Genomic DNA, 14,194 nt, shown 5'->3' on the forward strand with positions numbered 1-14,194 from the left:
CCCCCCCCCCACACACACAAACACACATACAAACGTACCCAAGTCCACATACACACACACTACGTAGAAAATTTAGAACTATTTTAGAATACTATTTAAATAGTAGACCAAATTATACGTCAACACACTAGCTGTGTGTATGTGTGTATTGAAGATAAAGTGAAAATTAGTACCCGACCTGATGAAAGAGTGATCTCTCTTATATATCGCTTGCTCAGCCCAATGCAGTCTTGTAATTTGCTCGTGCTATATATCAGAAATTTACATACACCAAACACTAATGAATATGTATGAGCATCAATATTCACAAATTGTGTGCTCGATTTTATATATTTTCTAGATATCTGCTGATACTTTGAAATTTCTATTATGATGTATTTCTTTTGCCGCTATAACAATTAATTTATTTATTTTATTTTATTTCCTTGATTTATGTATTTATTTTCTTATAAAAACATCAAATATCATTACAGGAGGAACCCAATACGATATTGACTTAATCTAATTATGTACAAACTAATTAATAAAAATCGAGGCTAAGCAACGGTTGGCACGGTCATAACTCGGATGGGTGACCAATGTTTTTTGCAGTTGCTCTGTTTCTCGTTTGTACGCCTTAGTGTTACAAATCTGACTCTCAACTTATCGGTGTCTTATTGTGTTTAAAAGAATCACTTTAATCAGCTGAAAACCCATGGATTTATCCAGCTATGAAATCAAAATACACAGTCAAACTGTAAATCTACTTTGTTTATTGGAACCTCAGTTAAATTGCTTATGCAATTAAATTTATAGCTTCTCCATTTATTAAGAAATAAAAAGCAGAAAATGTAATACATAAATTTGAAGGAGTAATAAATGAAAATACGCAAGACTTACCTTCTATAGCAAGTGCAGCCAATTACTAAAAGAAAGATTTACGCAGGAAAGGAAAACGCGCATTCGACAACCGATTTTCAGCCGTAATACCGTAAAACAAAGTTGATTATGCATCCAACGCTTCCCCAAGTTAATTATTGCATACCCTTAACACTTCAAAAATTAAAGCTCGATTTTAAAAGAGTTTTTCTTCGAGTTTTTCCAAGAATAATGGTTATTATTCGGCCATGAATTAAATTATTAAGTTGGATTACAGGTGCGAAAGTTTTTAATAAAATTGTATACATTTTCTCAGGTGCCGTGTTTTATAATATTTTGTACGTTATCTTTGTGTCTTCGCATTTTTATATGGATATAACGTTTTAGGTGTAATCGCGTCTTTTCACCTACATTGAAATAATAGAACAGCTGTGGCTCGGTTGGGTTACTTCTATAAAAATATCGGTGATTCGAGGCTAGACGAACGCGTATATAGATCGCCATGAGCCATCTCTTTTCCACGCTGGAATCAGCATTGCTTTATGATGCCACTGTAACCACGCCACTGAAATTTTCAGCTTCTTTCGTAATATAACCAAATATAAAACCAAGAATTTTTTACATTAATATTAACAGGAACAATCATTTAATATTCTTATCAAATATAAGCATTTAAATTAATTTCCTACATCGAGTTTCATAAAGTTTTTGCTTAATCATTCGTATGTGGAATAATTTTAAACTGCTGCATTTTGTATGCATAATGCAATTCATAATAACTTTGAAAGGGTTATTTTAATTTCTAACTAGAATTACATTAAAATAAAAAGATGGGAAATTAAACGCTAATTGAATTTGGGATAGATCATCTGGTAACTGTTAGGTTTTTTGAGTGTAGAACCAAGGGTCCCGGGTACGATTCCCAGTGGTATCAATGAAACAGATGTACAGTGAATAGGACTTTTTAATGTACAATGCACAGATACACATATGAAAAAAAACAACTTGCATAAAAACATTCACCATACAAATTAGCAGCGGGCGGGAGCTGATTTATTTTATTTTATTTTTTGTTTAATAATATTATGGTTCTTGTAAGAATAATGTGTCAAAAAATACTCTACGGCATTGTGAAGTTCGCCGGTTCGGCTAGTTTGGAAAAATAAATGTAAAATCTACATTCATAAGAGTCGTTGCCTTTATTTGATAATAGCTGTAAGCCGCGGCGTGTACTCGTGTGATACCCGGGTAAAAAGTAGCCTATGTACTAATCCACAGTATAATCTACTTCTATACCAAATCTCATAAAGATACGATAAGCTGTTAACTCGTTAAAGAGTATAAAACATCCTTGCTTCCATGTATACTTACAAACTCTCGTGTTTATTATATTTTTTGGGTATGAAGTATATGATGAATAGCCTATTCCCCAGAAATAATGCAATGTTATAAAAAAAGAGAACTTTTATCGAATATTAATTTGATAGTAATAAAATTGTGCTGCAATCCTATACATTGCCTAATTGATAACAAATCGCAGCCAGTCACAAAGACTATAACAAAGTGAGGGTACTTGGGCCGAACGTAGAATAATCAACGTCGGAACTCCGAGGCAAAATCCGTATAAATGCGATCCAAATGATTCGATAGCTCAACGAATTTTGACAAGTTATGAAAAGCGACATCTGTATCATAAATGACAATTATTCATCCAACATAATACTAAAACATATTGATATCCGACAGTCACTTAATCAAAGTTTGTTAATTTAATGGTATAGTTAACGAATTAGAAAACGTTAATAAACAAAAAGCATTTTTCGACGATCCAGGAAAAAGCCATTTCGTAAAAACCAGTGCGGCATTCATCGGTTTTAAATATCCAATGAACGTTATTGTACAATATATTTTTCGCTCCGTTTCTTTACTGTTGATCGAATCGTGGGAGGTGGAAATCGCCAGCATAATGTTGTATTTTAATATTTAAATTTGTCCTCGATTTTTCCTGAACTATGAACAATTGTATGAATCACGGAATCGGAAAAAAATTCAAGTTTGTTCTTTGAACAATTGCAGCTTTGAACAATTCTGCATTTCGTTGAAAAAACATCTCCTGTTTTTCTTGAAATACGGGTATATTTTAACCACAACGCAAGAAAACGGATACCAATTAGATGTATTTGTCTGTTTGTATGTCTACTGATGTTATGATAAAGAAAAAACCATCTGCGTGAATTCAGTGTCAGCTATACAAAAAAATTACATTTCTTAACAATCCACGTATTCTAGTATATCCCTTCATTATTTCTTGCCATTTGACGTTAAAAATACAAAGAGAAACCAGTATTTAATTAAACCGCCATTTAAATTCGAAGTGTATTCAGTATTTACATTTAAAACATTAAAAGGGAACTAAACGTGAGAGTCTCGTAAAGTAAAAACGTGGCTAATTACTGTATTCCATGTGAAAAAGCCTGCCTCGGCTCATTAACTAAATTAGAAGCATTTGTAATTATTTGACGCAAGTCTTTTGTGCTAAATTATAGGTTAGACTTAAGTGGTTGCTCTAGAAATAGAAATGCTAGAAATAATTTGCGGTTTGAACGTTTTACAAATGATTAGCTGCGTCTTGAGATTTGCTTGACATACACTTACATTTAGAAATTAAAAACTTTTTAACGGATTTTAAACGCGATTTATTCATTATATTAGAGTCGTCCCGTGACCACGCTCGCTGTAAAGTGTTCGAAACGTCGGGTTAATAATATAATGAATAATAAGGCGTTTAAAATCCGTTAAAAAGTTTTAAAATTTCTAAATATATAATACTCGCGTAAAATCAAACCCAAGAAAATGCTATACATTTTCATAACTAACGAAAGCTTTCGTGATAAAACTTATTGATTCATAGTGTTTAATAAAACGTAGCGATAAAAATTCGTAGCAATTGTGCCATGGAGCTCAGATGTTGTGAACTCGACGAAGTATCTGTCCTGTACTCTGCGACGGTTTTAGTGACTGGGATTTATTATCATCTGATTGCATTGGTGGGGGACTGCAGTTGGGTCATTCAAATTATTCTATACCAGCTCCTATGTTATCCGGCGATAAATGTTCCTTAATTTAATATTAAATGTAGTAAAAAAACACGCACACAGCTAAATTCTCACAATGTCTTATACGTAAGGAAATTATTAACTGGTAGCTGTTATCAGTAATGCAATAGACTCATGAAATAATCGCATCGTCAACCCTTGACAAGTGTGCAAAGTTTGAATTATCTGTCCGTTTAAAGTGTGCTGAAGTCTAAAGGACTCAGTTACACACAAACATACAGGTAAAACAAAAAACAGGCTGGAGCCCAACGCATATAAATTTTAAGCCTTTTCAGGATATAGGTAAAATTTTACAACTTTTCCATTATGGAATTATAATTCGCTCGAAAATAAATAGCATATTGAGTAAGCTTGTTTTTAAATCAATATTCCGTATCCGTTATCTAGTTTCCATAGTTCTGCTACACTCAGTTATCAGTACAGTTAGATATTGCATAGACTTCTACACCATATTTATTTACTTCATGGCTCGGAAACCATCGACACATGCCTGTCCAAACAACAAATTTCCTGGACATTGCAGTGGTGAGGGAATCGTTAATACTGTTATGTGTTGTAGTAAATTCGTACCATTCTCACATTATTATAAATTCGAAAGTAGCTTTGTCTCTTTTTCATTCCGTAACCACTTAACCGATTTGAATAAAATCATGTGCAGAACTGTTTAAGACTGAAGAATAACAGGATATTATCGCGGAAATCCAACGGGAACTATGCGTGTAAATCTCTTCCTTCTTCTTTCCTTCTCTTTGTCAACGCGTGAATGTTAGGGATAAATTATATCTCAGCATACGCCAAACTACTGGATCGATCGCGCTACATATGGTATACAGACAGTTACTATGACGAAGGCATTTGTTAAGAAAGGATTCTTATAAATTCTACCGAAAATTAATGAAAATTTGAACTATAAACATTTATTTTGATTACGCAGGCGAAACTACGGACAACAGCTAGTATGTCATAGATTTACAGTCTGAAGTTAATGCGAATTTTAAATTCTATGTGTTAGAATTTAAAATTCACATACGAGGTGGTTATTTTGATAACACATGAGCGAATTGGAACTAGTGGAAAATATAAACTCCTACTCTTACATAGATTATTTTATGTCGCATCCGCGCATCACGCAAAAAGCGTAGTGTACCCTACTTTACCCAAAAGTTTATTTTTGTCATAAAAACTCTTGCCTGCTCCAAGGTCCAATTTATCGCCGTACTAAAATTCATCAAAATTGTCTCTCGAAATAAAATAGCTCTCGTACTTTGTAGCAATTTGTGTTATAAAAAAAATATTTTTAGGGGAAGAAATGTACTTTTCAACCCACTTGAAAAAGGGGTTATCAATTCGACTGCATATTTTGTGTTTGTTACCTTATTTATAACACTAGTTCACCTGGTGAACCGATTCTTATGATTCTTTTTTATTCAAAAGCTGGTTTCTACCATGTAGTCTCATTTAAAATTGGTCTAATTCTGACAATTTGAACATGGTTAAGTTTTTATTAAAAATAATCTATATGTATAAAAAAAATCATGTTAGTTACACTATTTATAACTCAAGAACGGCTAAACCGATTTTGTCTTTGTCGGTAACCCCCCAAGTCTATCTTATCCGTGACTACGCGAGCAAAACCACGGGCGGAATGCTAGTTATTTATAGATTTCAAATGCGATTCTATACGATATCCATTCAGTCCAATTCTGCTCACGCTCGCTTTAAATTATTCGTAAACTTATATTGACGAAAAAATCGCGCATAAATCCGTTAGAATAATAATAATTTTTTTACTTATCTACTCTATAACATTATTTATTCCATAACATTATTAAATCTGAAGATAAAGGGTACAAATCCAATAGCATTCTAGAACTTTCACGCGATGTTATGTGAAGTTAGCTAGTAAGCCCCTCTTTAGTTCTGCTTCATTTCGGACACACACCATCAAAATATGATAAGACTCATCCACCACACCATCAAAACACTCTGTACAATACATTGTGTTTCATTTCGCATGAGATATTTAAAATAATTCACTGGTATGTGACCGAAAAGAAGTGAAGTGATATAATTCAACGTTTTTAAAAAAAGCATGTACGAAAATAAAAATATAAAAATAAGTCGTAAAAACAAAATTTGTTTCACCGAACGTAACTTTTACATGGAAATAAATAGTTTTAGCTCACACGCTTTATATTTGTTGCAGGTATCCTGGATACGGAGGAAGGATTATCACCTACTTACAGTGGGGTTAACCACATACAGCTCAGACCAAAGGTTTCAGGCAATACATCTCCAACATTCTGAGGTAAACAAGCATTATATATTATTATTATATGAGTATTTGAGGCGTAATATACAACATCGAAGACCACATTTTGGTGTTATCCTTTCTTATACTATAAGTTATTCTGTTACTGTCCGTTTGCCTCTTCTTCACGACTTAACTCACCCGTTGTAGATGAAATTTGCCATAAATATAGTTTAATACCTGAGCAAGGACACGGGTAAACCTTAAAATCTTAAAGGCATATCTTTTCCATTGTCTACGTAGGCAAAACCGAGCAGAAAGCTCTATATATAATTTTTGTATGTCATAGCAGACAACTGAGCCGGCGGTTCACCTGATGGTAAGCTATGAACTATACATGCCACCGCCCATGAACATTCATATAGGTTGTAGGCTCTGCGAATGCACTACCTATTTTTAAGGGGTAAGGGACAAGAAAATGATTGATGACTGGTGAGAAGGAATCCTATCCTACTTATATTATAGAAATATTATATATCCTGCTAATATTATATAATATAAATAAATGCGAAAGTTAAGGATATGTGTGTGTTTGTTACTCTTTCACGCAAAAAGTACTGAACCGATTGCAATAAAATTTGGTACGTAGACAGTTGGACAACTGGAATAACATATGGGCAACTTTTATTCCGATGTTCCTATGGGATACGGACTTACGCGGGTGAAACGGAAAAAAGGATGAGTAAAAGGAAACGGACTTCCGACTCACCCACTCACCGTACGAAAAACAATAGCATACTAATATTACACGTCGGTCTTCTGGGGGGTGTGGTACATTCCCGGTATGAGCTGGCTCATTCAGTGCTAATATTCTTAAACTTAATATTCTTTAACTACCCGCGCGGTGGATTATAGGCGTAGGATTATTAGTGGCCTGAACCCTCATAGGAGGCCTGTGTCCCAGCAGTGGGAACATATATGAGCTGATGATGATGATGAACTCAAACATTTATTTATTCAATTCGACTTAGTCAATGATTCCAAAGTGCTTCTGCCATCACAAAAAACCCATAACAAAAAACATAAAATTTTACGCATTTTATATTGTGTCGGACATTATATTTTGTACCTTGGTTTCAGGATTGGACCTTAAAGGTCCGATTCGTGCAGACAAGGGACGCGGGTATATACGAGTGCCAAGTATCGTCGCATCCACCGACTAGTATATTTTTGCATTTGGACGTAGTTGGTGAGTACTGGAATCATCATTTCCATCAGACTAATGGTCTGGTACTAAGCAATCGTATCAGACCTTTTTTTAGGTATTTATTTAAAGCAAGCAGCAGCATTTGCTGACAATGTCCCTGATATTCTATATAAAAGTCCATTCCTATTTCCCTTGGTCACTCTATCACACATGAACGGCTGGACCGATTTCTTTAATCACCATTAAAAAACTGATATATATACCACCGGCGAAACCGGGGCGAACAGCTAGTCCTATATATTACTTGTAATTTTGACTGACAATTAAATTATACGCAATTTGTATAGAAGCTGTAGAATCGGTAAGAAGGTCTAAAAATTAGGGTTAGGACCATTCCTATCCCAAATTTTTAGATCTTTCTATTCTTGATTTGATCTTTTACTAAACGTCCATACGTTTAGTAAATTAAGGATGACTATCATTTAAGATAAAATCAAACTTCATCTTGGAATAATACAAAACTATTTAGATGGGCTGATCGAGGATAAAATAGAAACTATAAAAATGTTATTTTTGTATAAATTGTTGTTATATCCTAAAGCAACTATGTTATGAAATAAATATATTGTTTCAATGGCGATGTTATGTTTACTCTAGAAATTCATGATTTAGTATTTTATTTCTTTTGTATGACTAACTGGAGCTTTTAAGGCACCTTCAGACATCTTTGATTCCAAAGGGCACAGAACCCAGTTATCTAGTTAAATCATCACATGTCAAAAATTAGGGATGGTACTTAATACATTTTTGTTGATATATGCTGCCAAGGAAAAGTAAAATGAGACATATACTATATAGCGAAAATACATATAAAACTGCAATATTTCTTACAAAACAATGAAATAAAGCCTCACATCGCTGTATAACATGGTATCACAAAAAAACGTAACTTCATTCACACTAAACAGAGAATACTTCATTTTGACACACTTACAGAGCGACAACCCTAATTGTAAATTGTGTGTACATTTATGCAGATGATAAAAGGGCTTTTAATTTCAACGAAACCAAAAGCCGCCTCGGAGAGCGCTCATAAAGAATTAAAAAACCAACCTTCGTCACAGCCCTACGCTAAATAGCTAGCCCTGAAAATAATTAACATTCCGTGTGAATCGTGATATTAAAGCAAATATACATAAATAGCTCTCATTTACGTTTCGTATTTAATTTTTATGAATATCGTTTTTGGAACTATAAAAAATTAGCATAATGAGCTGAAAACGACATTCATTAATTTATAACTACCCCACAAACTGATTAAAGAATAAAAAACATTTTTATATAATACACTTTTTTCATTAAAATTATAATAAAAGGTACGCGAGCGTCTTTGATATCACTTAATTTAATCCTCGTTATTCTACTGTGAAGCAGAATTGCATTATGTCGATTTCATTTTAACACTGTTCCTCAATGTTTATTTGATCTTTATAAAACGTTTTATTCAATTTTGTTCATCCGTTTAGATGTTAAACGTAAAGAGACTAAGTTATTTACACGTTTATAACATTACTATAGTATATATGTAATATGTGTATGTATTTTTTTCATCATTATTAGATACTTGTTTTTCTTTTGTACTATCCAAGAACTTCGTACATTTCCTTTCCTACCAGATTGCCTGGCAGAGATTGCTGTTAAGCAATAAGACCAGCTTGTACAAACGATGTCTTTTTTCTGTTTATTGTGTTCTTGTTGTTTCTTTCTAAGTTTGTGCAATAAAGCATTATAAATAAATTAATAAATAAATTACTTGTTTTATCGCGTGACTTACCTCGCTACGTATGCGATAACAAGTATCTTATATAATGGAGACTTTAATCTATATCATATAATGTGTATGTATAAAATTTTATTCTCATAATATAATCAGCCATTTTTGCTCCAAAAGGCAACAAACATAAATGAAAATAATATTAAATGCATTATGCCTTCCCGATCCAATACTTCCAGTAATCAATCCTTTCCATATCCCTTACCTATTAAAAGCGAGCAAAGCATTAGCAGAGGCACTTCCTCTGCGAATGTTCATGGGCGGTGATGATCGCCATCAGGCGAACCACAAGCTCAGCTGCCCGCTATGACATAAAAAATGTATCGTAGCACCAAGCTTATACGCTACGAAGACATGTGCTACGAATTTCGTTCGTAGCACATGTCTACGTGTTCATTTTTATTAGAAAATCCATATCAATAGCTAGGACTAAATATTTACAGCGTATACCGCTAAGCGGTAACCCACCCTCATACTGACCGCGCTTTAAGCGGCTTAACCCACAGATCTTTCACAACTCATTATGAGCCTCTCATAATATGATGCATGCCATGTATCCATAACACTTACGTTATGCATTTTTAATACTTTATGAATAGTATAATAATATTTTCCATCCGGACACTAGGCGAGTGAATTCACGGGCTTCAGCTAGTATTCATACATATTTGTTTATTTCCTCATCTATTTGTTAATTTTTATTAGTGCTATTTGTTTCATTTGTGTGTTGTGCTATCCCTGATAATTAAATGTATTTTTTTATTTGTTTCTATATTATATAACAAGAAATACATTTTCAGAGGCGCGCGCTCAAATATCGGGGCCTACAGAGAAATACCTCAAACCAGGCTCGACCCTGAGACTCCAGTGCTCCGTGGTTCAAACCACTGAGGCGCCGGCCTTTGTGTTTTGGTAAGTTATTTTCATATTTACATTTTCTAGAAATAAATTTATTTGTAAATTCAATCAACAAAACTCTTGGGCTAGCCTGATTCTTAACAAATTTATGTAGATCCGTGAATAACTCGGCACTATGTTTATACCCCTAGAAATCCTACTAATATTATAAATGCGAAAGCTTGTAAGGATGTGTGTGTTTGTTGCTCTTACAACCAAAAACTTCTTAACCGATTGCAATAAAATTTGGTACGTAGACAGCTGGACAACTGCATTTACATATAGGCAACTTTTTATCGCGATATTCCTATGGGATACTAGACTTACGCGGGTGAAACCGCGGGGCGCAACTAGTACTAAATAAATACGAAAGTTTCTTTGTAAGGTTGTCTCTTCTTCACGTCGCAACGGAGCTATTTTGTGTCTGGAGATGGTTAGGAAGCCAGAGAATATTATAGGCCACATTTCACCACGATCAAACATGGTCCAAAAGCTAATACTTTGACCAAAATAGGAGTATCTCGCCTCCTTGTCTCTCTTTATACTTTCCAAATTAAATTTCTCAGACTTCTCCCAATACCCGTCACAAAAGCAGTTTAATTTCAATCTTACTAACATAACAGTCGCGTTCGTGCTCCCGCGGCGAATGGACGTGCGTATTAATTTAACGTTATAAATGAAAATAAAAATTCACAGCGCGTTTAGGCCTCGCCGGGGGCGCTAGTAAAACTTTATTTTTCGCCGAAATTGTAGTGCGCCATTTCGCGGATGACTGGAGGTTGTTTTGTAATGGAGATGTTAAATTAAATACGTTTTCGTAAACTAAAAAACACCGACGCGACGAATATTGATTTATATTCGATTTGGTTTAGTTAATTTGACTATATAAATGGCGAGCTGTACGTTTTGTTTAAAAAAACTAATACTTCGGAATGCAACATAGTTCATACTGCTTTTTATGTAATACTAGCGGTCCGCCCCAGCTCCGCCGGTGGTACATATATAGCCTATAACCTTCCTTAATAAGTGGGCTATCTTACACTGAAAGTAGTTTTTAAATCGAACCAGTAGTTTCTGAGATTAGAGCGTTCAAACAAACAAACAAACTCTGAAGAGTTTATAAAGCTGAAGCTTTATAATATTAGTATAGATCAGGGGTTCGAGGCTGGGCCAACGTGCAAGAAATAGAATGATTTTTAATTTATCTACACTTTATTCACATCGCCATTCGGTGGAAGAAAAAATTGAGTCGAAACCGGCATGTCGCAGAATCAAAAGATCGACGACATGTGACATCTGCCAACGTACTTGCAGGCGTGATGGATTATTGCCTGAACTCTCATAGAAGGCTCGTGTCTCTGCAGTCCGGACATAATGCACTGATGATGATGAAATATCGACATCATCAGTTATTCAACTGAAAATCAAAAATGAAAATGAATGTTATTTGGATGAAAAGCTTTAAGCTTATATTTATTTAAATTTAAACGTTATTCGCAAATTTGATCCCTTGAAACAGTTACTGCCATACAACATTATCTTGTTGTAATAACTAACTTATTTAGACAATTGATGCATCATTATATATATATATATATATATATATATATATATATATATATATATATATATATATATATATATATTTTGTTTAAATTACTCATTGTCTCTTTTCTACCTATTTTTGGGTAGAATTTCAATATTCTGATTTAAACTAAACTTCTTAAAACATTTCTTCCTTACATACGTGTTTGTTTCTCCTCCCTCTCCTTTAATATTTAGCCAAATGTTTCTTTAATTAGCAATTTTACATGCGACACAAAAGTACTTGAAAATTGCTTTCCAATCTATTCATTAATCTGCAGTTAACATCACTTAAACTCATTCACAAACATTCACAAACGATACAAAACATTCTTCCGCATAAACTCGTGAAGCATTTTCTTACAAAACCAACTTTAAATTAATCCCAATCTTGCTAAAGTTATGAAATTATACGCGTATCCATACATGCAAGAAAATACACCGCTTACCAAAAGTTAGGTCAACTATGGAAGTACTTAAATTTACTGCGAGCGTGGCTTGCGAGCTCGTATGTTGCAATTTGACAAAACAATTTCCTGTTTATTGTTCTCAAGGCGCTAATAACTAAGTTTATAAGATGTTGATGTTGAAGAAACAGCTACCGAAGTATTTTATGCTTTCTTTATAGGGTATTTAGAATGTTCGCTGCTGGAAGGGACCTTTGGCTATGTTAATATTTAAGCAGGTCAACTTTTCAAGGGATTTGAAGTGATGCTTTGTTTGCAAATAGTTCTTTTTTATACGATAAACGGGCAGTTGAACTGGTGGTTCACCTGATGGTAAGCGATCGCCACCGCCCATGAACAGTCACAAAGCTGGAGTCTCAGCAAACGTGCTGCCGGCTTTTAAGGGAAAAGGGATATGGAAAGAATCAATCCTTCGGAAAAGGGAGGTCTGTGAAAGATGAGGAAAAGGAAAGGGGTCTCTGGCTCTCCCACCCACCGTACGAAACACAGTAGCATGCTACTGTTTCACAGTTTTCTGTGTGGATGTGATACTTCCACGTTGAGAGCTGGCCCAATCGTGCCGAAGCGTGTTCAAATTCCACATGAGTTCTCATAGTGGTATTTAAATCAAGTTTTCAACCTCCGGGTTTGTGAATACGACTGTATTTTTATTTGCCTTTGTTAGTCGATAACTTGGGTTTGCACGCAGTTCACGTTATTATTTTCTGTTAGGATATCGTTGCTATTTCGTCCTATTTTAGAATATATGGTGCTTTACCTCTTAGGGACGTCTGTGATCTTTTCATTTACAATCTTAATATCATTATGTTATTGAATATAGGTGATAATTCCTCAGTATGTATTGTAGTTAATTCTAATAAATACCATTACCATACCGACCGACATACTAAGAGGTCCAGGGTTCGATTCCCGGTGGGGAGTCACAAAAAAAGCCTTCTTGTTCATAAAGAAAATTGATCAGTAAAACGGGTGTATATCATCTCTCCCATACTAGAAGACACGGGACCTCACTAATAAAAACGAAATAGGTATGTATTTTGAATTAAGTTATTAAAAAAATGGTTGCCTGTAAAGTCGGTTTTACGGGCGAAGAATTTACGTGACAACGTCTTTTTCTCGGTAGAATATTTATTGATATGAATATTATTAAATTGCACAATAGGAACAAGGAATTGAATGAAAATAGGAATTGCACAAATTTTAACTATAAAAAATATATTTTGTTTACTAAAAAGACAAAGACAGAGACACAAGCACGCGCCGCCGATTCAATGCGCCTAATTCTCTAGTGCTGCGCGCGCGGCGGACCGATCATAGTTCGGTGACTCATCGTAACGTTACCGGGCGTTACACTTTTTCATGAGTAACTCTGAGCCGCAACCTAATTTAAGACGTTGTCACGTCAAAAATAAAGGAGCAGTTCCAAGTTAAGAATGTATCTTTTATTATTTTATACTTATATTACAACGACCGCCTCCTTGGTACAGTGCTTAACGCATGAACGTAGAACCGAGGGGTCCTGGGTTCAATTCCCGGTGGGGACGCACAAAAATAAAAGTCTCGGTCTGGCAGGACACAGAAGGCTGATCACATGTCCGTAAAGAAAATCGATCAGTGTAACAGATGTACATCTGCCCCATACCCCACTAGGGGACACGGGACTTCACTTTTTATATTACAACATTATTATAATTGCCTATAAATATAAATATAAAGCGTATTAAAGCGCTAGAAATATCAAATTGATCGCTCGTCTCAGTTTCATCCATGGTCCATAAATAGTCCGTAATCCATAAATAGCCCTTAGGGATCAAGCACATATTCAGCGATGGAAGAAATTTTGAAATCGGTTCACTAATTCCTGACGTTAGTGCCTACAATCATGGAAAAAAGTTCAGCTAAATACTATGTACCTAGTCTTGCCATAAATATTGTAATAAAGAAAAAAGAAAATTGTTAACTGCAAATAACATTTATTAC

The 14,194-nt window shown here is 34.5% G+C and overlaps 1 protein-coding gene across 1 annotated transcript in view; it reads left to right on the plus strand.

The window, feature by feature from the left end:
- LOC119836706 (hemicentin-2-like) overlaps window positions 1-14,194 on the plus strand; it is a 116,286-nt gene that overhangs the window by 91,170 nt on the left and 10,922 nt on the right. Inside the window, exons 4-6 of the mRNA XM_038362131.1 lie at window positions 6,181-6,282; window positions 7,366-7,474; window positions 10,067-10,178. Of these exons, the coding sequence (XP_038218059.1) occupies window positions 6,181-6,282; window positions 7,366-7,474; window positions 10,067-10,178 (323 nt within the window). The remainder of the gene's footprint in view (window positions 1-6,180; window positions 6,283-7,365; window positions 7,475-10,066; window positions 10,179-14,194) is intronic.

The sequence above is a fragment of the Zerene cesonia genome, chromosome 25 (genome assembly GCF_012273895.1).
Source record: "Zerene cesonia ecotype Mississippi chromosome 25, Zerene_cesonia_1.1, whole genome shotgun sequence".
In the NCBI taxonomy this organism is placed as follows: domain Eukaryota; kingdom Metazoa; phylum Arthropoda; class Insecta; order Lepidoptera; family Pieridae; genus Zerene; species Zerene cesonia.